General features: G+C 39.2%; 2 protein-coding genes across 6 annotated transcripts in view; one reads left to right on the top strand and one right to left on the bottom strand.

Annotated features, from left to right (window-relative positions):
- Positions 1 to 13,849, top strand: part of LOC121634321 — a 36,194-nt gene extending 22,345 nt beyond the window's left edge. For 2 of the 5 annotated variants that reach the window (XM_041976857.1, XM_041976858.1), the window contains 15 exons: positions 466 to 575; positions 738 to 819; positions 1,391 to 1,604; positions 2,551 to 2,626; positions 2,937 to 3,187; positions 3,322 to 3,384; positions 5,705 to 5,778; positions 5,860 to 5,999; positions 6,299 to 6,496; positions 7,160 to 7,246; positions 8,846 to 9,102; positions 9,330 to 9,458; positions 9,846 to 9,986; positions 10,131 to 10,248; positions 13,294 to 13,849. In XM_041976857.1, coding sequence (XP_041832791.1) covers positions 466 to 575; positions 738 to 819; positions 1,391 to 1,604; positions 2,551 to 2,626; positions 2,937 to 3,187; positions 3,322 to 3,384; positions 5,705 to 5,778; positions 5,860 to 5,999; positions 6,299 to 6,496; positions 7,160 to 7,246; positions 8,846 to 9,102; positions 9,330 to 9,458; positions 9,846 to 9,986; positions 10,131 to 10,248; positions 13,294 to 13,511 — 2,158 coding nt within the window. In that variant the 3' untranslated portion in view covers positions 13,512 to 13,849. Of the gene's footprint in view, positions 1 to 465; positions 576 to 737; positions 820 to 967; positions 1,122 to 1,390; positions 1,605 to 2,550; positions 2,627 to 2,936; positions 3,188 to 3,321; positions 3,385 to 5,704; positions 5,779 to 5,859; positions 6,000 to 6,298; positions 6,497 to 7,159; positions 7,247 to 8,845; positions 9,103 to 9,329; positions 9,459 to 9,845; positions 9,987 to 10,130; positions 10,249 to 13,293 lie in introns of those variants that run through there. The other 3 variants (XM_041976861.1, XM_041976862.1, XM_041976863.1) reach the window with 3 other exon arrangements.
- LOC121634323 lies at positions 13,842 to 22,909 on the bottom strand. The gene is made up of 10 exons (XM_041976867.1): positions 22,866 to 22,909; positions 22,338 to 22,484; positions 21,112 to 21,267; positions 20,208 to 20,520; positions 19,751 to 19,949; positions 19,555 to 19,600; positions 19,048 to 19,139; positions 18,236 to 18,346; positions 17,160 to 17,436; positions 13,842 to 14,943 (listed from the first exon to the last, which is right to left on the bottom strand). The coding sequence occupies exons 2-10, from the start codon at positions 22,350 to 22,352 to the stop codon at positions 14,749 to 14,751; spliced, it is 1,404 nt and encodes a 467-aa protein (XP_041832801.1). The 5' UTR covers positions 22,353 to 22,484; positions 22,866 to 22,909; the 3' UTR covers positions 13,842 to 14,748.
- Positions 22,910 to 24,892: the final 1,983 nt, after the last annotated feature.

Genomic DNA, 24,892 nt, shown 5'->3' with positions numbered 1-24,892 from the left:
TAGAATAAAGGTTTCACTAATAAGAAAGTGTTTAATAATTGTACACGCTATTTACAAAATGTTAGTCCAGATTTGAAGAGTCCACTCTGTAGTCTTAATCAGGACCTGGTTTGATGTAGTTTAGCTTAGCAAAGATTTCATAGTATTGCCCTTTGGCAATAAGCTAACTTCAATTTTGTACTCTCATGTAACTAGGTCAAGAAATATTATCGTGACAGGCTGTAACTGGAACTTACTATATGTTTTATTAAGTAACATTAGCTAACCATTTGGGACCATTAGCAAAATGCAACCTTGTCAAAGCATATTTTGATATACAAGAAAGGCACCCATTTTTCTTATTTATTTGTTCTCTTCTCACATTTCTGTTTTTTTCAACAAGAGGTAGGAAAGACAAACGACTCTCCTTATGAGGTCTTCATTACATTTGTGTGATAATTGCATTGCTGGTAACATGTCTTACAGGAACAGAACTCCATGCTGGAGACAGCAGTTAGAAGTTTTATCCAGGTACTGTCTAATGCACAGGCAACGGGAACCCCAGTGCAGACAGGTGCACACGGAGGAACGCGAAGGTATATGCATTTTTTTGATTGTTCATAAAATTCTTGCAATCTGCATTTACATAGACACATAGAGGTAAGCTACTTCTGCAGTGATAGCTAACTTGAATTTTATCATTCCGTCTTGGAGGCAACACTTAAGTCTTTTAACAGTTTAAAATTCTTGGTAAACAAGCACTTTATATTCCAGCAACCAACCACTAAACCAGCAACAAGCGTCACAGGCAGGCTCAAATGTCCATCGTGAAATGCAGAGGTAAGGAATGTGAATGAACATTTGCACACCACTAATGTTGTTATAGACTCTGAACACTGTCGATGGGTATTTTTTTACCTGTACCAGGAGGTAATGTTTTAACCAGGGTTTATTTGTCTGTCTGTTTGTTTGTTTGTTAATTATTTAGCGACATTAGTCTAAAATGTATTGACAGATCTTGATAAAATTTTCGGGACATGTTGGAAATGCCACAAGGAACAAATTATTGCATTTTGGAGATGATCCATGGATGCAATGTTGGATCATAATAAAAAAGCTTGGCCGAAGTCTGCGCTCTGCAAGTACTTTTATAGTTTACTTAAGATTTAATAGGCATTTTGTTTGAATTTTACACAAATTGGTTGATTCCTTTAACTGATTGATTTTGGCAAAATGTATTACAATACATTTTTATGTAGTAATGTGTTCTGAAGTCTATTGTAGTAAAGTGCAATATTGAGCAAGATTCCAGGTAGGGTTGGCTTGACCAACAGCCTGAGGTTATAGGATTTTTATTTATTTTTAAAATTGTAAAACTAATCCAATCTCAATGTCTTTATTTTTGTTACAGATCATTTCCAGGGTTTTTCCAGAGGAGGAGTGTACTGAGAGGGAAGAGACCCTCTCCAAGTGACAGAGTAAATTCCTATGGCAAAAGGATAGACTTAAATTTCTGTTTGCTGCCCGAGAACACAACAAAATCACCCCAAGATGAAGTGGAATTATTGCAAGCTGGTCTCGGCAGGCGCTCTCTCACTATTTCTGAGAATGCAGATCATGATGAGGTAAAACTATATCGATTTTGGAGAAAATCTTTATGAAGAGATAACATGGTACATAATGATTGGATTTTTCACAGAATGTTTTGGGATCAGTTTTGATGACCATGAAAAGTGATAAAGTAGTATAGTTGTTATCGATGATAATGTATTGAGTAAGAATTGTTAACATTTATGTAGGGATGCTCCGATCATACTTTTAGCCACCGATACCGATCACCCTTGAGTGCCGATCACTACCGATCACCGATACCGATCACATTGCTGTGATTTTTTATTTAAAATTTAATTTTTAATTATATTCAGTTATAGTGAGGTGTTAAACTCGGCATCGAAACAGGACTGATGTCTGAGCTTCCCCTTACAGGGGATGAGAAACTTTTAAGGAGACTTTTTATGTAGGAGCACACAGTCTGATGGAGGACTGTCTTTAAAATATTTTCGTTTAGGCATCACATAGCAGGGCTGTAAGTGCGTGCAGTCAGTAAAACCCGGGGTCCTCCACCACTGGAAACGAGTGTTTATCTAGCCAGAATTTTTTTTTGTGATTTGCTCGTCCTTCTGACTGTCGGGCTCATACGGACAACAGATAATACCTGTTGGCTGCGTTAGCTGCGCTCTGGCTGCTTCGGGCGTCGTCTTCTCATTCTGTACAGTAAGACTTTAAAACTCAACCGCAGCTGTTAGTTCTTTAAATGTCCTATTAGATTCAGAGTTTTGAAGGATTTTGACAAAAGACCCTGATCGGCGATCACCGATCACGTACTTTTTTACGGAAATCGGCCGATCATGATCGGTGGCTGATCGATCGGAACACCACTACATTTATGGCATAACAAAGTAAAATGTGATGAATTTGATGTTCACAAAAATTGCCACAACCTTTTAACATTTTTGCTTTCAAAAACCTTTGCACCTATTAATCCAGTGTCATGTCATATCTCATATGTAGATAAGCAGAGTCCTCACAGAGGTCTATCCCAAAATGATGAACTTAAGCGGCGGTTGGCTCCTTTATAAGGCGGCAGGTATGATTTTATAATCGTAATAAAAATGAAATGCATATGCATATGTCTTTAAAAGAATAACAGGAAGAACTCACCTGTCATGTTGAGAGAATGGTTGTTAACACACCTCTTTCTTTCATCAATTTTTTTTTTGTGTTGGCATTAAAATGATTTAGGATATTGTTAATAAATGCTCATTAACATGCAGTGAACATAACTTGTCATCAACAAAGTATAATTTCATGTATTGTAATCAGATCCAAAATTAAAAATTTGGGTATATGATTATTTTTTATTGAATGAAGATGTAATTATTTCTTTTATAACATAGGTGGCAGTGGGCGGAGGAAACTTACAGTGTTGCCACAAGGTTCTGAAGGCTACACTGCAAAGATCCTTAAAGCCAACACTTCAAATGGAAAGCACATGCTGTACATAATACCTCTACAGGAGAAGCTTGATGTCACACCACTTCCGCATGATGCAAAGGAATTCAGTACGATGCCCAAATCATGCTGCATGAAGTGTGGCACAACAATGCCCATTCAACTGCTAGTTGGACATATTAATGAATGTGTTAATGTAAGTATTTCATTTGTTAATATTCAAGCACTTATTTTCAAGAAAGATTCTGTGCACAGTTAAAGAAAGAGCTGTCATTATAAACCATCGAGTAGTCATTGAAATATTCGCTGGTAAATCTTTTTTGTTGCCAGGAAGCACTGTCAGAAGACGTGGAAGATGTGGTTGAAATCGATGCTGCCACTGAAGATGATAAGGTTTGTGGTTAACATTGAAAACTATGTATGTTCATGCTGTCTGCCGATTGTGTTCAGTTTTATTAATCCCCAAGTGAAACACTCCAAACAGTTGAGACAGATCCAAAAATGAAGAGGGAGACCGGGACCGCATATGCAATGTCTTGCAAAAAGAGTTTTCATATGCGTTGTCTATTGTTTTATATGGAATGCTGCAAGATGTTCAATTCATTTCAGTGTGCCACTCTGAACTCTGCTGGTAAAATTAGCTTAATGACCACTGAGAAACAAATTACCTCAGTCAGTAGCAATTTGTGTAGCACAAGTTTTGGAGTTATGATGAAATGGCTATAAAAAAATACTTTACTGTTTGTTTGTTTTTTTTTCTCAGCTCTGATTTTGGTAAAGAGCTGTATAAATCATGGTAATATGGTCTTAATTTGTCAATATAACATGAGCCCCTTCAGGTCAAATCAAGAAACCTCCACTTTCCCAAAATCATAATGCTCGAGAGCCCTATAGTACGTACTTCTGCCATTTAATTTGTGTATTTCTTCAAATGTAAACACAAAATGACAAAGATTCCGAAATATTTGTCATTGTGTGTTTTATATTTGATGCTGTCCACAGACACTGATAACTATAACATCTGTTGGGGGCAGGACCTCTGCTTTTCTTAGCTGAACTACAGTTGTCAGTGATATACGTGTTTGAAATGAACATGGTCCCTCAATGTCTTATAACATATCAGGGCTATCTAATCATTACTTTAAATATATTGCTTACATATGGCTCCTTGAACGTAAAATACAGTTATATGCAGAAATACTCTATGTTGAATATGTATTTTAAGGTAAAAAAGGGGAAATGCACCTTTTGGGGACTAGCACATTATCAATTATGGACTGATGAAATCCTTTTGATGTGCTACTTCCTGAATCATTTGTCGTCCTCTTTTTTGGTCTTTGGCAGTGTTGGGAAACTTCATTTTCTACATGAACTAGTTCAAAGTTCAGTTCATTCATTTTAAAATAAACTTGTTCAGTTCATATTTCAATTTTTTTGAACTAAGTTCATAGTTCCCCCGCGACCCAATTGGATTAAGCGGTTCAGAAAATGGATGGATGGATGGAAGTTCATAGTTCCAAAATTCTATATAAAAAATGTTGCTACAAGCTATTACCCTCAGAATCCTGTCTTTTTCCAATCCTTGCTTCTCGTACAGTTCACACTGTAGCAGCTGCAGCTTTCATCCCTACAGTCTATTCTCAAACAACATGAAGAGAAACTTGATGATATTTTAATGAGGAATTATTATACAATCTGAGGTAGGAACCACGAGGGAAACAAAGGATATACTTCAAACTGTATTTTTTTATGCATTTATCTTTTAATGGAAGTCGCATCACATTTTGTGAAGCAAGTATTTATCTTACTTCTTTGGCTAAAAAAAGAGAGAAATGTTATGTTATATAACTTTACTAAAGTTGATATAAGTAGCTGCAACATTCAGCCTAAATAAGTAAGAAGCTAAATAACCTTTTCCTCACTGGATCATCACTGATCTTATAAAGAAATTCGTTTAGGATACTGTATGTATTCAAAATTGAGAAAGAGGCGCAGTAGTGCTGCTGCCTTCACTGATTTCATCCTGCTTCGCAGTTTGAATTAAATTGAATGGAATGAAACATGCAGGTGCGAATCAGGTGTGTTTTCTCTATATCAACCATCTCCCTCATTAACATTGTGTTATAGTCTGGATGTTGCCTGATAGGCTCAATTTAAATCTACTAGTATCTTTAACAAAACTGTTTAGTCCAAGTGTCACCAGGTCCGTGGGCGTCGTGCCGCTGCAGTGCTGCCCGCGTCTGGGATCATGTCAGACGCTGCGGCCGCTTTATCTGACATCATCCCGGTGCTCCCGGTCTAAGTTTACAACACTGCGGGTTGGAACAAAACCACGGCGCAGCTGAAATGCGGTGCAGATCCGGGGTAGAATAAACATAAAGAAAACAAGAAAAGAATGACCATAGAGCAGCGTTCACAGACACCAGAATGAGTGCGTTCACATCAACGTTCATCAGGCAGAAATACCGCACGTTCAGTTCACGTTCACCCAAAATATGAACGAGTTCATGAACGATCGTTCAATTAACTCGTTCAGGCACAACACTGGTCTTTGGTGCATGTTCAGCACCATTACACAAGACGAAATCCTTGAATTATTCTGAAGACGACCAAATCTTAATTATTTCATGTTCTTGCTTCCTTGTCACATTTCTGTACTACTTGTGCTGGAAATTATTTTTCTAACGTCTAAAAGGTATTGTTTGATTTACAGAGTACCTGCCCAATTTGTGGTGTTGAGTTTCCTGCCATTGTCTTACCCCGTCATGCCAGTTCATGTGGTGAGAGGTAATGAAACATGGCAAAAGTTTGTGCAAGTGTTTTGCATATTTGGGTTGTCTTAATTGCATGTTTATCTTTTGCTTCAAGTGCACCTACTGATCAGGCAGGTACAAGTGGTTTTTCCCCATCTCCATCTACCTCTTCGTGGGCAGCTCCTGACCAGACGGGTCCAAGTAGCTTGTCTCTGTCTCCATCTACCTCTTCACGGGCACCTCCTGATCAGACATGTAAGTACAGTACTACCCCCAATATTTCAACCCATCATATCATCAGATGATTTTAGCATCTGTGTTTCAACCCAACATACAATTTCTGGACAGAGATTGTGGTACTAAATTATGTCATAATCACTTTCTTGGTTGATTTCACATTCAGATGAGTTGGTATTTTAATGCTATAAATGTGTAATATTAAAGTCTGTGCAGTATTTCCAGATACACAAAAAAAGATTGCACCTTGTTTTCATAGTTGAAGTAATTATAAAATACCCTCACCCTAGAACTTTTTTCTCTGAAATGTTCATTAGCATGGAAAAACATCCTTTGTCCAAAAGAAACAGCAGTCCTCTACAGGAGACAGCTGTTAAGTGAGAAGGAAACAGAGCCTCCAATTCGAGCCAGCATAGACATCAGAGGGGACCAAATATCCCAAAGTCGGGAGATTCTCATGTTTTACAAAACCCCTGATGTTGACTGGGCTTGCGCCCTACATTGTACTCTACAAGGTAATTACCCAGTGCCCTAACTGATGCACCATTACAAGATGCAATTGTGAAGTTTGTCCATTAAGTCTTTGTATGAGAGACATGGAAAAGGTATAGCACAAAAAAATAATTAAATCACTTCTTCAATGTCAGTGCTTCATTAGATGGAAAGTTTAAGAGCTAGACTGCATGATGGCTAATGGCTCAACGACATTGACAGTTACCATGCTCACTGTCATCAGTAGTCCTCAAAACCTGTACTGCAACTGAAGCAGTTGACCTGTTTCAATGCCACACGTTTCTTTTAATTTGCAAACCTGAGTATTGTTTACGCAATTCCCATCAAGTTGACAAATGGGATAAACACCTTGATTTGTTTCCAGGTCCAAAACTGTTTGACTCTTGAGCATACTGCTGTGGCACCCTGGTAGTGAAAGGGAAAGTGAGATTTGTGAGATTTGAGCTGGATGTGTTGTGTGTAATCAGAGGCAGCAGGTGAAGCAGGCATGGGGCCTTTGAGGGATGCCAATGCCATATACTTTGTCAGTGTGTCACATGGGCATTGTGCCCTTGAAATAATTTTACTTTCATGTTGTGTGCATGTTTTTTTTTTTTTTACTATGTAAAGTGGATCATTTCATACTATGGTGCATGAATAATTTGTGTTGTCACTTTCACGCACAGGTGACCCAGCTGTTGGAGTCGGAGTGAAACGACACTTCCTTAGTTTGGCTATGTCAAAGCTCCAAAATGGCTTCAATGTGAACACTGGTAAGTAATTTTTTTACATATCTTTCTTTTCTTTTCATTTTTTGTAAAATGAGTGTGTGGATGTTAACCGATCCTACAACCTCAGTAAGAATTATACTTGTGTATTTTTATTGTTTATTTTTTAGATATGACATGACTTATCAGGTCTTCACAGGACTCCTCCATCTGCTTCTAAAGATGCCTCTTTCCCTTCATCCTCTTTTTTTATAAACTGGAACTATTCAAAGCCTACACTGAAATCATGTCAGTTCTTATCTTCTCATTCTTAAAGGCTAATTATTAGCCGCGATGCTAACCTTTGCCGTGTCTTACAGCTGCAGTCACGCCGTCTTTCTCCCGTCACTTCTGGCTCCATTTTGGACCCAGTGCAGGTCTTGGCCGGCTCGGTGTGGGTCTATGCCGCTCCTTAACAGCTGTGGGTGTGCTTGTTGTGGTTCTGGGTCTGCTCAGTGTGGGTCTTGCAGGTTGGAGCTGTACCGTGTTGACAGGGTACTGGGAGAAGCAGGTTTGCAGCTGCAGGGATCCAAGTTACAGTTCTGAGTCCAGTTTTAACCTATGAGGTCTGTTGCCCTCATATACAGTCTATTCCTCAGCACCATCTGAACTGGCTCATGATTCTGCCACACACACCAGTTCAAACATAGCTGTTCTGGAGCATCTTCCATGTTTTCCACCGCTTCTAAGGTGCATGTAGATCTGTCAGTAGGTGCAGCAACCCAGGTTTTTCTTCTGAGCTTCTGGGCTTGATCGCTTAATGGCATGCAACCATTTCCTTCTTTTTTTTCAGGATTGTTTTTTGAGGGAATTCGAAATAACTTTTTACCAGGGCCTTCAACTATCTGTACAATCGATCACACAACACGGGTGACCCATATTCTCTACTCGATCGCATTGTGAAATAACCCAGCTCCAGCTAATAGACGCATCTTTTTGCTACCCAATCCTGAAATACAGTGCTCCGAAAGATAAACACTGACATCATGAAACGATTCGCCTAATAGAACAGCATTTATACTGATCTACCTAAAAAAACCTCAGAACTCTGCTGCTCATGTTCTCACTAAGACCGAAAGAGTGGACCACATCTTTCCAATTCTGAGGTTTTTACACTGGCTGCCTGTCTGTCAGAGGATAGACTTTGCAGTGCTATTTCTGTTCTATAAAGCTCTCTGTGGTTTGGACCTCCAGACTCATTATGAAGCCACCAGACAACTCAGGTTATCTAGATCTGGTCATTTATAATTTCCCAGCGTCAAAGCCACACCTACAGAAGCTGCGTTCAGCTTCTGTGCTCCACATATCTAGAACAGACTCCCAGAAAGTCTCGGATCAGCTGAAACACTGTTTATTTATATCCATGTTAAAGACCCATCTGTTCTCAAATTTGTTTTTATTAAGTAGTTCACATCTGCACATTTTCTTTGAATGTTAATTTTATTTTTGTTTTTATTTATTTTATTTTTTTTAAATCATACATTTCATTCACTGTAATACTTTTGATCTTTTATGTAAATCACTTTGAATTGTCTAGTACATGAATCATGCTGATCAAATAAACTTGTCTTCACATTGTATCGTTTGTTTTACCCAATTCCATAGATCTGACCAACGTCACAATGCTGTTCGAGGGAGAGCAGAATCATCTTCTGCCAGCCACTTCAGAGACTCTAATTGAGTCAGATCTTTTCGTTGTGGCAGGCAGAATGATAGGCCATGCTTTTCTACATGGGGGCCCTCCATTCTATGGCCTCAGCGAGGCTATAGTTCACATGCTCATCTATCCTGGAGACATTGACACAGCAACTGTTACCATTGCTGATGTAGCTGATTATGACATAAGAGATACAATTGCAATGGTAAGACAAAATTTTGTGTATTTTTACATTACAGTTTTAACTAGCGTAATAACTGAATTCTAAGTATCAGCAATTCAGTAAACTGGACTTCCAACCACCAGTGTTGTCTTTATTCTGTTAAACTGGATGCTTTATTGTGAAGCATTAAGTTGTCACACTCATGAAGATTTGATCTAAGAATGAGATCAAAATGAACTTTTTCCCCCTTTGTTTTGGTGGCTATTTAGGTTGATGGAGAAATGGATCTAACTGAGGAACAAACATCAGACATAAACACCCTCGCCATGTCCTGGGACCTACCTCCAGTTTGCACAGTCAATCGGCGCTGGCTGTACCAAAAGCTCCTGAAACATGCGGTGAGATAGACATACTTCTACAGACAATTGCAATGTCGCATGTACCCATGTTATTTATAACAGTTCATAACTTCTTGATAAATCTGTATATAATTGAAATGAAACATTTCACTTAAGAATATGATATTTCGTTTGTTAGAATTGTAGAGTTTGATGAAATCATAAGGAATGTAATGGGGGGCAAACTTGCAGGAATGCCAGAGCTGCTCTCGGCATTTTGGTTCGGTCTTCCTGTCTTCCTCCTCCATTAATCCCTAGTTGTGTTCAGTGAAACTGTGAAATAACACTAGGGCTGCACGGTTCTGGTAAAAAATGTGTAACACGATTCTTTGGTCATGAATGAGATCACGATTCTTTGGCACAAATTTTTTTTTTCAATGTTTATAGGTAATTGTGCGGCGTTATCGTCAAATAAAACAAATGCGCAAAGGCCTGAAGCAAACGAAGGTCCTGACCTTGCTTCAGGAAAAGCCAGAGACTTCGACCATTGTCTTCCCTCGATCAGAGGAGGCAATTCCAGATCCTCAGGTAAACACTGTCATCAGGATGAAATGTTAATCATTATGCATGTGCCTTAATGCAGGATACCAGTACGTCTGTCTTTCTTCAAAGAGCTTTTTTACATGTGTTCCATTGTAAAATCGGACCTACCCTATAATTTGCGATTCTTAGGCAATCTTGAGTCTCATTGTCTGGCCGGGGGAAGCTAGTGAAGATAGTGATGACGAGGCAGGAGGAACCAGGATGAAGGAACTGACCTGTGGGTTCCTTAGGAGGTTCATTGAGACAGGTAATGTGACATGCTCAAACACAAACGTGCCCCCCCACACACACACAAAAAATTTTAAATACTTCTATGCTTAAAATGATAGGCAGTGGAAAAATGTTTACAAAATCTCCCACATGCTTTTATTGCAATTTGTATTTGCAACAACTTTCATTGTTTCCTAGGCTATACTGCATGTAAACTAAAATAAGTGGTGTCATTGAGGGTCGAGGATAACCCTAAAACTATTTCTGGAGTGGTAACATGTATTGGTGGTGTGTTACTCTGGGAATCATCACAGAAATTACTTTACAAAAATATTTTTTTTGACTAAAGTTTGGTGGATAAAAGGAGTTCATTTTTATCAATCAATAAATCAGCTTGATTTATTAAGCTGTTTACACCACACAATGTCACCAAAGTGCTTTCCATATATTCAACATTATAAAAATGGAATAAAAAGAATGAAATGAACATTGTTCAAATACATACAAAATATATCACTGCATTACTGTTTTAAAAGCCACTCTGAATATGTTTTGATCCTGGCTTTAAAGATGTAATGACATACATCACTGTTTAAACTAAAAAAAAATGGAAATTTGATGTCATAATCCCTTTTTAAAAAGGCCAAAGTCAGTAAAACTGTGCATTTCAGGAGGAAATTTGTTCCAGATTCTGGACCCAGTGACTGAGAATGCCCCATCACCACAATAGTTGTACCTGGCTCTAGGGACTTCAAGCATGAGCTGGTTTGCTGAAGTAACCATGCCAGTCCTCGGTGTTGGCAGATTCATACGTGTTGTAGCTCTGTTAACGGCAAAATGATATTGCGATGCTTAGGTCTCGCCAACACCGGCCGATTATTATGTCTGTACAGAACACAGAAATGCAGGATCAGGCGTGGTGAGCTCAGTCGGTACACACTGTAAGAGTTATGACAAAACTAAATGATGGGGATAGCAACTCGGTATCACATTGGTTTACAAGCAACCAGGTGCTAGAGACTAGAAATATCCCCAAATGAAGACCACCTCTGGAACACGACTTACCTAAGATAAATACATCCCAGTACTGACCAAACGCAGCCGATGATGCAATTACATCAGTACCAGGGAGGAAACGCCCAAGAACTGCCGCCCCTTCACCATGCAGTACAGGTCAGTATGGTAGCAAGTGGAATGAGGATGGACTGATAGAGCACAGCATGAAGAGTAATAGAGTACGGTCCCCACGGTCATCCCTCAGCTTGAATGGAGATGCTCTGCCAGCGGTGCAATCTATCCGCCGCGTTCATGGTAGAGTTGTTCCGATACCGATACCGGTATCGGAAATGCCTCCGATACCACCCCAAATTCTGGTATCGGCGAGTACTGGAGTTCAGGTAGCAAATTGATACCACATAATTTATGAAAATAAGTATATTTACTGATTAGCTCTATTAGCTCTGACACAGTTCTTCTTTATTGTTTTTAAAACAGTTGCACTGTGCAGCCGTCTGCAGCCTAGTGTTTTAGACGGTTAGACAAGGTTAGATAAAGAGCTAATAGTAATGACGTCAGCGGTGTGGCTGTATTTCACACTGAATTCTCCCACCAGCAAGACTGCATTTAAAGATAAAAGGCTTCAGTTTGCTGTATTCATTTATGATTTACAAAGAGTTTAACCTGAGCCAGGCCTTATCTCAATGCTAATCATATCGCAGCCATGCAGGTGTACTATGACATTTGTTTTATAATATAGTGGTATCGGTACTTGGTATCGGCCGATACCAATAACACAAGTATCGGAATCGGTATCGGGAGGAAAAAATGGTATCGGAACATCTCTAGTTCATGGACAGTCTGCTTATCTCTTGCATTCATGGTAGGGCTATTTGTTTAGTTTAGTCTGGTTGAATGTAAAACTACAGATAACACATCAAGTCCCTGACCTCAGGGACATCTTGTTCTTCTTTATATTCAGCATCCAACCGCTAACTTTATCCTTTAGCTCCTGCTGACCAGCTTGAATCTTGAACTGTCTAAACTGCGACTTGCAGTTGATCCAGAGGTTTTGCCAACAACTTTTAATAATGGCACCCTCCCGGCAACCGCCTCAGGCCTTGACTTGACTATATACATGTACATATACAGGTTTTTGTGGGTGTGTGCGCATTCGTGTACTACAGCTTTATCAACAACTAAGAACTCGTTTACTACCAAGGTACATGTGGCAAACGGTTCTACCTCACCATCCCCAGATATCAATAAATGGCAATTATTTTCTTGTGCATAAAGGGTTATTCATGCTGTTGTAAAGACTTTTGATGGCCCAGCATCACAAATGAGCATTTTTTCACAGCATCCTTTGTCATTGTATTCTTACACTGCATGAGTACCAACTCCCTATAATGGAATTTAACTTGAAGAAAAAGGAAAGATGGAAACCTTATAGAACCATCTTAGGGATGTACAAACATGCAATGATGGGTGTGTGTCCAAATAAGATAATACACAAAGAGACAGGGTAACAAAATTATAATGAAAATGTAATGGCATTATGTTATTTAAAGAATTGCAGTTAATCCTTCAAGTGTTTGGAAAAAGTTTTGACTCCTGTAGGACGTGTCATCCAGTTACCAGGTGGTAGGTCGGGGGCAGTGGGCCTTCCTTCAGGGACACAAACCAACCAGACACACAATTAGCCTGCTTGTTCAGTTATACAGAATACTTGTATCTTCAGTAATTTTAAAAAATAAACTATTTTCTGATTGCAACACTACATTTGCATAGTACCATTTGACCACTCCAGAAGTAATTTGTAATCCTTTACCCTGAAAACAGGTAAATATTTTCTTTTACATGCAGTATTGACTGAGATCAGATATATGGTGGCACTAATTTGAATAATACTGTAAACTGTGTGGGGCATCATTTTAGACTTAACACGGTCTATTATTTCAAACTGGCAGCGCTGATTAGAAGTATATTTCTTGGTAGGAGAGAACTCCTCCCTCCTAATAGACTTTATTGTAATGGGCCACTTTTTCCAGTACCAACCTTTTTCTTTGCTTCTCTGCAAATACAGCCTCCCCATCTGATCTAAAACAACTTATGAGGTTCTGGCTGGGCTGGGAGATCCCATCTGGGAAAATGACTGTTCAAGTGGTGGACAGGCAGCATCTGCTGTCGTCCACTTGCTTCGCCACTCTGAGCGTCCCAGGACACTTCAAGGAATATGAAGACTTTGCCAACTATGTGAGGAGAGTCATCGCAACCACAGACACAGGCTTTGGCCTAATTTGAGATTGAGAAGTATGTTGTTAAATACTGAAATACAATACACTGTTAGGACCAGTTGGATGTGTTGCCACTTTGTTGTTGCCAGTTGTGAGGAGAGAAGGGGTGGAAGTGAGGAGAGATCAAGGTAAAGAGAATGAGTTCAAGTGATTTTTCACAATGTTAGTGTTTGCATGAGTTGATGTGTTTAGGGCATTACCTACAGTTGTAGGATTTAATCAAAGCCTAACTATTTTTAAAGAGATTGCGGCTTTTTCTCAAATTCTACAGTCAGCATGTAGGCTGTTCTATCATTTCCTCTAAGACTTGGAAATAAAGACTTTGATTCAACCAAAGTATCAGTGTAGGTTCTTTATTGATATAACAAATATAACACTTAAGCTATGGGCTTAATGTCAAGACACTACTTGTTGTAAAACGTCTCCTTCGGGAACCAGCTCTCTAAACTGTAGGAGTCTCGGGGAGATGGCAAAGGACAGACCATGTATAACTGCAGTCTTAGTTACTCCACTTTTGCTTATAATTTGCATGAATGCACTAATAACTAAGAACTGCAAGTATTAAGTGTGCAGAGACAGACATGTATCAATCACATTGGCTCTTCTCACAGTCATTTTATTTACAGGGCATTTGTAAATTTGCAGTTTGCCACCAGCAAGCATTCCTTAATGCGAGGGCTTGCACATCTCTTTGGTGGTAGAGCCAAACACCCATGTAACAAAGCAACAAAAATTAAATAAATTTTTAAGCGAGACTTTTTAGATCAAGTGAAAATTCCACAAAATAAGTCTTCTGAGCTAATAATCATAGGACAGACTGGTTATGCTTAATATTGCCACAGTATTTTCTTTTATACTTTTGAAATATATTGTATTTTTCTGAAATGCTTTGTGGTACATAAATCAAAAATGGGACCTAAGGGTTTAGTTGTTTATGGTGTTTCATTGCATCATGATTAAGGTTTAGAAAACCCTTTCATGAAAAAAATAGTAAACTGCAAAGAAATGTTTTTAAGTCTAAACTACAATTTCTGTAGTTAACAATACTAACATAACTTTTTCTGAACAGGGCATAAAAGGGTTACTAAGAACATTGTGTAAATGTCATTGTTTGTGGTAGGTTTAACAGGAAAACAAGTAATGAAGAATCACAAGGAAAAAAGAAGTTGCAAATGATCTGTTTGACAAGAGAAAGTGGAAATTAATTGCCAAGGAGAACATCTTCCAGATTTTTTTCCTACACTTTAGGCGTCTTCCAGCAGGGTCACAACATACTGAAGAACATTGCAATAGATGTCTGCACCAAATGTTTCTGAGAAAGTATTTGGATGAAACCGCTCAGTCAGATCTTGAAGCTGTTCCCTGCTCAGTGGAGACCGGTACTCAGGCAGCTGCAGTCCATCCTCACATGTAATATCTGTGTCAGGGAAACCGAAGTCCTGAAAGACAACACAGAAATGAGGTATTGACCCAAAGGGAAATTAAAGCATGCCTATTTTTTATTAAGGCAAAATATTTTACAATATTTAAGAAAATGCAGGTGAAATCCCCTAGAAGAAAGTGTAAAACAGTTGAGTGATTTCATTGCGTACTCAAACACTATTTAGTTCAAGAATGAAAATAAGTGCATTTGTCAGAATTCAGATGTAATAGGGTTGTTAATACTCCAAAAAGTACTGATAATTAATACGTGGTACTGGATACAGTGCTAATTTTCCATGGTACTGATATTACAGTGCGCGTGCCTACAGAACCCGTCTTGCACGGTAGTCAAAGAGCCTCACCGCGACACGGTTTGATGTGCTAGCACAAGCATTATCAAATAAATCCATTCTCAGAAACTAATCAATGGTAGCATTTAGTATCTATATTTAAATGCCGTGTCTGCTGGTTCACAAAAAGGACCTGCTGCTTTTGAGAGACACTCCAGCAGACAGCCCCTCCCCCTGTAGAACGTGAATATGGACCCATTAGGGCAAAAGTACAATATTTCACTTTTTGGTACCACTAAAGGAGGCAAAATTTAAGACTCTTCTTCTAAAGGAACCTGAGATCATTAAACATCTGCACTAAAATGTTGTATCGACTAGAAGTCTCTTGTGATTGAACATTAAAGACACTGTTATTGGACAGCTGCTTGTATAAAGAAATTTGCCGGCAAGGCCACAAAAGGTACAGACAGGGGTATAAATAAAAATTTTGGAATACTTAAAAGCATCTAGCTATTAAGAAAACCAAGATAATTTATTTCACAAATTAAAGCAAGAAAATACATACATTAAATTATGTTTAGTCTATTTATAAAAGAATAATCATATGACTAAGGAGCCATATCAGTGGTCTGATAAGGGATGTACTTCATATGATCATAACCATAATGACAAAGCTACCACTTAGGATGGGTTATCATACCAAAATATCTTGTATGGGCATGGACCTTTTCAAAAACTGTTACTATATTTTGCCACCTTTAGTGGTGCCAAAATCTGGTCTGGCCCATGGACTACATTCTTTACAGGAGTAGCTAGCAAGTGGTGCCGCAAACATACCTTTAAAAAGTCAACTGTTTATGTTGGGACAGTTATGCCTCATTGTGCAGACATGATGACATTTCCAGCATTTTGTTCTGAGTTAACAGTGTTGCTCCTTTTAAAAAGGTAGAGCTACAGGAGCAGTACGTCACTGACGTCAGCTGGTCTGACAGCGCAGATGTGATTTATAACAGGCCGTGGGAGCATACTGTAGGTTAGCTGTGAGTAACTTGGTGTTAATAAAAGCTTCATCAGTAAACAGCACCCAGCTGTTCAATATTCATCAGAGTCCAGTGTCAGCTTCACCTCAGCTGGGTAAAGAGTGAGGTGAACCTTTCCTCAGCTAATGCGCTCCTTAATACATTCTACAATTTCCCTTAAGAGATGAAGATAAAGTTAAATCTCCATAATATCCCTTATAATTGTTATCACAAAAATGTTAATTTCCCAAATATTTCAGAACATGTACTCATAAAGTTGTAAATAGACAAAGTAGAAAAGCACTTGGAGACTGCGATGCTTATTGATTGTCATCCAACATTGCAGTCATGGATCATCACCAAAATTGTATTACTTGTTCCTTGTGGTATACCCAAAAATTACGAAAAATTTAATCAAGATACATCCATAACTTCTGGAGATATGTTGCTAAAAAAAAAACAGACAAACCCTGGGTAAAGTAAAACCTCCTTGGCAGAGGTAAATATTGAATGTTTTGGACTTCAGACCATTTTGCTTGAGGCAAAACTTAAACTATACAGTCTTGCTCTGAGAAAGAGATGAGCAATAGTTTTGCTTTGTGTACTATTGCAGCAGATTTTAAATTTACTGAGCAACTTGTTGCTATATTATTTTCTTTAAACTGATGTGAAAGAAGAAATTCTTTACTCTTCTCTGAGATTTTCCCCTCTCTGATATATTGAGAACTGTGTCCAGTATCCAGTGTTTTCTTTGGTATCGGATATTGTGACAAAACTAGTAAGTAACAGAAGCATTTTGCTCCCTCACATAAAATGTCATCAACTGCAGGAATTCAATAATCATCATGAACCCTGCTACATGTTTCAAGGTAGGAGTCTGTAATGTAAATCGAGGTATGTTGCCACCCAGTAAAAATTCCATACCTCAGGATTGTCTGGCTGGTGAACAGGGGCCTGGCTCATTCCCATTTCCCATAGCTGATCAGGAGTACGATTACCTTCAGTCCGAAGCGAATGACTGTTCCAACTATTTTGGAAAGTGTCCAGATCATTCTGGATTCGAGGAAGAAAGACGTACTGGGCACAGAAAACATGGATCAAGTCAGCTGGATCGAGAAAGCCATCCTCCTCCAAGCTATGGAGAACGTCATAATAGATAGTGCTGACAGCATTCCAGACATCACGCCACAGTCTTTCAATCCTGAAAACAATTTAAAAAAAATCTAATTATCCTGGCTGAACAACTTTTGTCAGTGGTACAAGTATCTGAAATTGACAATATTCTGTAATATTATGTAACATTTCACTGTCATTTAATAATTTCTTAATAATTCTCTCCTATTATGTTGTGGGTCAAATTTACCTTTTTTAATTTAAAATATCTGAAAAATATTAAGCTCTTCAAATTGCATAAGACTTGGTGTGTATAGAAAAAGATTTCTATACACACCAAGTCTGATGCACAATTGTGAATCCGAAAGTCGCAGGTGAAAAGAACAAACATGAACAACCTTCTGTGAGGAAATGCTGCTACTTCAGCAGCAATCTCTTTCTTGCTCTAAAACAAGAGCACTGTGACACAAAGACTATGACATGCTCAGCCATGATGATACAATAGTATAAACAAATTTTCACTTTTTTTCAACATTACATAACTGTAACCGGTGCATGTGGATAGGTGGCAAGCGAACACCTGTTAGGGCGCATCAACAATCACCACGACAGTTTCTGATTGGTCAATATTATATTTGTCGGATTCAAATATTAAGAAAATCGACCTCAGTTAAAAAAAATCAACAACACAAAATCGAGAGAACTTCGTCACTGATATGAATGTTATCATTGACCTGACAGTGAGTCCATTAAATACACTGCCTTCAAAACTTTCAGATGAAATATTCGGACTACATGTGAAAAAGCCTCATGGGTGAACCAGTCTGGAAATTGATGTTTGCCTCCCTAACTTAGGAGGTTGAATAATATGTAGTAACTGTTCTTACCTTTGGTTGTGTACACTTTTGCCAGAGATGAAGCTCCCCCGGTCACAGCCACGAAGCGCAAACATGTGCCTAGCAATGAGCACGTTCTCCACACCCATGTCTCCCCTGACCCTTGGTGTGAAAAGATGAAAATTAATATATATAGTAGACTGTTTTAAATTGAAGCAGTAGTTAAACTACATCATGCAGTGAGCACACTTTTCCCAGTATATTTCATGGATAACTGCCCTGATAGGTAAAGACCTTAACAAGTGACTTCAAGTGCAGGTTACAGGTTAGACTTTTGACAAAAAGAAAATTAAATGTCAAAATGATCATATTTCAAAATTTTGTGTAGGATTTCATGTTTTTCAACAGTCATGACGACATAAATTTACCTCTAAAAGGGACATTTCTTATTAGTGTCTCTAATTTATTTATTTTTTTATTTAAAAGTCCCGTCATTTGATGTGACATCAAAAAACTTTGTAAGAAGTAATTTCTGCCCGAAACGTACAGGTGTGCTGGCGTGAAGAGTCCATGCTCCTGTCTATAGTGCATATATGATTTCTGCAGAATGTAGACACCATGCTTCAAAACCTCGATGCTGTGTTAGGACTAGTATGTATCTACCTTCCTGCAGCACACGCTCTCTTTGGCTATGGCCATGGTCAGATCACCAGGTGGGGCTCTAACTTGCAATCTGCTCTTTAAAGATCACTGGGCTATACAAATAATAAGTATGAGAGGAATGGGATAGGGACAAGAGCATAGATCACTTATGTTTTGTATACGTCAATGTATTGACCAGAATGCACATCATGTCATGTTACCTAGATGGAGAACCATATCGGTCAACTGCTTCAAGAAAAAAATCGAGCGCAGTTGTTGCCTTGTTGTTGTTGGCGACTCGTAGATAAAGGACCTATGAAAAAATTTAAATGAATGAAAAGTAAGAAAATTAAAAGGATTGAAATAATATTTATAAACACCACAATGGTCTAGTGAAATTATTTCACGTCTCTTCTAATCTACATGTAGAACAATTCCATTATACTGGAAGGGTGTGAGGACACACAAAACTATTTATTAGGTGCAGTCACTCAGGACACAAAATCATGTTACAAATAAACTTATACATGTCATGTGAAAACAAAACTTGATTCCATCAGTGTTTTTTTCTGGTTAGCCAATCAACAATGTAAAAAAGGTACAGCTATGCTGCAGTATCACCACTACAGTTACGTTGTCCCTGTACTTTTTCACTCTGTTGTACGGTTTAGCATTTTTAGGTTAGGGTTTTACTGTTGTTTGTGCTGGGTATTTATCGGGCAACTTACTTTTCTTGAGTAGCCATCGACACCCCCAAAGATTACAATGCCGTATCTATGGAATAAAAAAAGATTACTTTTTAGAAGAGTATAGAAGAGACTTTATTGATCCCTTTGGAGGGGCCCTCAGGGAAATTCAGGTACCAGCAGCTGTACAGCACGGATGCCACTGCATTTTAAGGCGCGTGGGTGTGTTTGGTCTAACCTGATCAATTTGTGGTTTGTATCGATGTGCAGGAGAGCAAGTGGAGATGGGACACTGTAGCTCCTTCTCACAACACACCCAAGTCTTGACATCCTAGAAAGGATTCCTACACTGTCAACTCTGTGCATCGCATCCCAAACCCTGCTCCACTGCAGCCTGTAGCCTAATGCCTTCAGATACCCCTTTACCATCCTGTGACCTAATAGGAGATGAGGGGAACAAAAAAGATATTAGATACTTCCCAGAAGCTTGAAGTTTAATGTCACATTAAATTAAGTTAGTGTATCAAACCAAACTATGCAAGGAGAAGAGATAAAATGCAAAATAAAATAAAACTAAACTGTACATTCAAAACAGGGGAACCATGTCTTGACAAAGCACAACTCAGGGTCAGGTATGTGTGGCTTTTCCTCCCTGCAATAGTAAAGATGTAACCTACTTTTGTTGAGCAACTAACCCAAATTTGGTGAGGTCTGTTTGATCTGAATGATTAAACGGTCAAGTTCATCATCAGATATGTTGCTGTATCTGTCCCTTATGGACAGACCCCATTCCTGCATCCTGCGGAACAGTGTCCTCACTGAAATGCACGTCAATTTGGAAATGCATGTAACAGACAGGTCCATTTCCAGGAGATCCTCTATGTGCCCACGGGCAATGACAATTGGATGTCCCCTTCGGCTTGTATCTCTCTCCACCGCAACAGTTGTCCCTCTGTTGTCAATTTCTTCTTGAAGCAGCATGAGAAGCCCATGTAGACCTTCAAGTACCTAAAAAGAATACATTTTGTAACTGCATTTAATAGGTTTCCACCTGCCATAACGGCTTTTAATGTTAGTTATATATATATATATATATATGTATATATATATATATATATATATATATATATATATATATATATATATATATATATATATATATATATATATATATAGAGAGAGAGAGAGAGAGAGAGAGAGAGTATATGTTATATTATGTCAATGAGACCTGTGTGCACAGTGACTACACATTTTCTGTAAGGATAATAAAAAGCCTAATCTTAAACCCATCCCAAGAAAACATGCAAAGTAAAACTAAATTTTCACAGTTTAACTACCACTTCACAGTGAATTGTACGCATATTATAGTTTAACTTTTAACTCATCACAATTTTACCATGATCTTGGAACAATGAACACTTGTTCATAGAACATTATATGAACATCTTAGTTGAACTGTAAGGTTTATCAAACCCCTATGGACTGTATGACCATTTGACAATGAATTGGAATATTTCATCACAAGCTTGACACTGTATTTTCTCCTGGGATATTTTTTAAACAACCTGTTTCAAAAGGGCAAATATAATTTTAAGGTACCTGTTCAGGAAATTGCAAGTGATTTGATAAGGATGCAATCAGCAACATGTCACTCCTGCAGATAAACTCGATGTAGTCGATGTCTATGGGCTGGCGATGCAAGGCTTGCTCCAACCTGAGCCGGAGCCGGTTCAGAACATCATTTCCCACAATTACCTGACAAAAAAGAAAAAAAAACATCAAATACATCATAATAATGAGCACAATACAATTGTGCACACAAGGTAAAACTCAAGACCAACAACAGTGGACACAGCTTTATCTGATGACTTACTGGGCCCGTTGCTTTGCTATTTGTGTGATTTTTAATCTTAAAAAGCACAGCTCATTTTACTTTAATGTTATTGCTCATTGCACGTAATTCTCTTTAATACCATTGTCTTTTATACCATACCCTAAAGCCTCCTGTGGAAAAGTGTTGCAAATTAGCATGTGTTTTAAACCACTGAAACAACACATCTGTTTTGTTTAATGTCATTTGAGTTGTTTAAATCAAATACACAATAAATAATAGAACGAACACTGTACAAAAATGTGACGACAATGATAATAGATAGCAACTGGTTATGAATAGGACTGCACAAACTTCGATCCCTCACGAAATGAAAATTAAAGGTTTCTTGGTCAAGTTTCTTGGTAGGCTACATGTAAAACAGTGTTGACCAAATAGAGGTAAGGCTATTTGGCTGATCAACTTATTGCTTCGCTGCTGTTGCGTTAATTTCAACATGTGTTTATCATTAACCGTGACTTAATTCCTTATAAATTTTGAGCTGAGTAGATGAGAACAAAGATTGATGGAACATTAAAAGGAAGAAAGGGAATGCTCTCGCACATGATTTTGAGTGAAGGTCTCACATACGAATCAGAAGCTAACTTCAGCGCGGTACTCTCGGCAGGTACCGAAGAAATTCTTGCCGCTTCGTTAAACGTTCTGATGGTTGCTTAGCAGAACCCCAAGCCTCCAATTTATTGTAAATTACTCACTAAACAGTGGTGTGGAGGACCGCGGGTTGATTCAGAACCGAATATAAACACGATTCTGGATTGAACATGGCGGGACCGTTACTAGGAACCAACTCGCAGAAAACGAAATTTGATGGGTAACTCTAACCTTAACGTAAGGTAAAAGTCGTGGAAAAGAACAATCTCAAACACCAAGGCTTAAACTCTGTAGTATACATCACATTCTTTATTATGTATGAACATACTCAGCTTTCACTTACTTGGGCTTCAGCCATCCTCTTTGCCTGGTCTCTGCTAGCAGCATTGGCTAGCAGCAGAATCTTCCTTCTTCTTCGTCTTCTCCAAAAAGGCGTCGTCGTCACCAGTCATTGGCGACTAGGCTCGCCAGTAAGCAGTATTCCGATTGGCTGTTAGTGGCACAAATTTGACTTATATCTAATCTGTAAAAAGGTTTTGTGCTTGTAGGTTTTTCGTTTTGTGCTTGTAGGTTTTTGCTTTGCGAGCTTGTAGGTGCAGTGTCGCACACGAACACTGGGTGCCGCACTCGTCCTGAGATTTTGTATGGCGGAACTTTTATGGGTACAAATTTAAGTTACACACACACACATAGGAAAAAAACACAAGTGCAAAACTGATCTACATGTTTGCAAATTATATTTTTGCAGACAAAGGTTTCTTGCACAACCACAAAATGATTCTGCAGGTTCAGATTTTTTCCACAAGCACAACTTGTTTTATACAACTTCAAAACATCATTTTTACATGCAAAATTTTTTTGTACACACAACCTGTCTCTGGCATGATCCTGATCCCATAGACAAGGAGTTGTGTTTTCAGAAAGCATTGTGAAAAAAAGAAAAATGAAAGGAAATCCATGTCTACGTGTTTCCTGAACGCTGCATCACTTCTAGACCTCCAGCCTCCAGCCTGTCCAAATCTGCTGGTTCTTAGAATGAGTCATGGTGAACCCAGACCAACCAGCCACCACATTGGTGAGCAACACGTTTGCATCACATATGATTTAAAGAAAAGTCTTTTTGTTAATGACGGCAGACTTAATGTCCAATCAGAAATTTTCCTCTGGGGTTAAAGTTTGTTTTTGTTCGGGGAAACCGGACGTTGCTGCAAACTGCATTGTTGTGTTTCCTGTTTTTCCCCAGTGTAGGAAAGTTCATGATGTCCCCAACCTTTCAGCTGGTCTCTCTGGAAGGTGCTGGTTGCCAGAAAACCCAGTTAGTACCTGCAGAGGGACTGGCACGGTCTGGTTCCTCCTGGCACAGCCTGGTTCCTCCTGGCACAGCCTGGTTCCTCCTGGCACAGCCTGGTTCCTCCTGGCCTGGAACACCAGGCCCAGAACATCACAGAAGTCCAACAACACAGCAGACGACAGTTGGAACCGGGTCATGAGCCATGCAGGAAGTCTAGCTGGTCTCTGAAAACCCGCTCACCCCGGAGTCTCGCTCCATGTGGTCCAGCAGAGCCAGATCATCCGTTGTACGTCTTTACGGTCTGGGGAGCTGTTTTATATTCGAGCATCAATGTTCTGAACAGCTACAGGAGGAAACACCCTGATTGTAGTCTGACTGATGAGCATGTTTCCATAGCGACCATATTATTTTAATAGTAATTATCATTAATCTGTCTGGAACATGCTGGCAGCAGACTGTCGCCTTATTTAGCCTGAATGGATTTTATAACATGGAAGTTTGTTTTACAATGATGGAACATGTTTTAGCGGATGCAATGCCTCCCTTCCTTTTGTAAATCCTGATTATTTTTTTTTTTGTGTGTGTGTGAGCACATGCACTGTTCGGAGTATTAATGTCAAATGTGCCTCTTTATTGATTTTTGCAAACAGCTTTAATAAGTAGCATGTGGTGTGAAAGGTACTATTTGTGTACAAATGTCTCACATTTCACATCATCTCTTTGGTTTTATTCCGGACCGGTGGTGTCGCAGTTTCGCCAGGGTCAGAGGTAGGAACATTCTCCCACCAAGTTTGATTCTTAGAAATCCCAAAAGCTGACGAGAACTGGCATATGCCAGTTTTTGTACATATGTCAGCTTTATAAATGAGGCCCCTGGTGAGGTTATTGGCTACGTGAACTCCCAGGAACCTAATGTGTGGAACGATGTCCACCACAGCACCCCTGATGTGGATCGGGCACCAGTTCCTTGTTTTTTCCATATTCAAGATCAGATTGTTGTTACTGCACCAGTCCACAAAACGTTTGACGCCCTCCCTGTAGCGCTTCTCTTTGCCGTCCTGGATCAGACCCACCACTGTTGTGTCGTCCCTGTACTTGATGATGTGATTTGTTCTTGGCACAACATTGGTGGGTCATCTGGTGTAGAGCAGAGGGCTGAGGACGCACCCCTGCAGAGAGCTGGTGTTCAGTGTGATTGTCACGTCGCCGCTTATAGGGGTCAGTTTTCCCTGCTGCTCCCGAACGCATCTCCAGCTTTTCAGCTTGATTGCTGATGTGCTCCAGCTGGACTGTGCCCTTTATATACTGGACTGTGACAACTCTTCAGTGCCAGATCGTCTCGGTTTATCCCTGCACGTATCCAGCCTCCGTTTCCCTCCTGTTTTCCCGGTAACCCGTCTGTCTGCTTGCCTGCCTGCTGTCAACCCCATATTCTGAACCTGGATATTCGCCTCCGCCTGCTCCCTGAGTGGTAACTCTGCCTTTGATTAATTATTAGATTCCCTGGATACTGACCTCTGGATTGCTCTCTGGACTTTGCCTTTAGATCACAGACTTGGCTTTTCCGCTCTGTCAGTATTCACGGAAGCACCTGCCGCAGCCTTTCA

Source organism: Melanotaenia boesemani, chromosome 23 (genome assembly GCF_017639745.1).
Source record: "Melanotaenia boesemani isolate fMelBoe1 chromosome 23, fMelBoe1.pri, whole genome shotgun sequence".
Taxonomy (NCBI): Eukaryota; Metazoa; Chordata; class Actinopteri; order Atheriniformes; family Melanotaeniidae; genus Melanotaenia; species Melanotaenia boesemani.
This window is presented reverse-complemented; position numbering and strand designations above follow the sequence as displayed.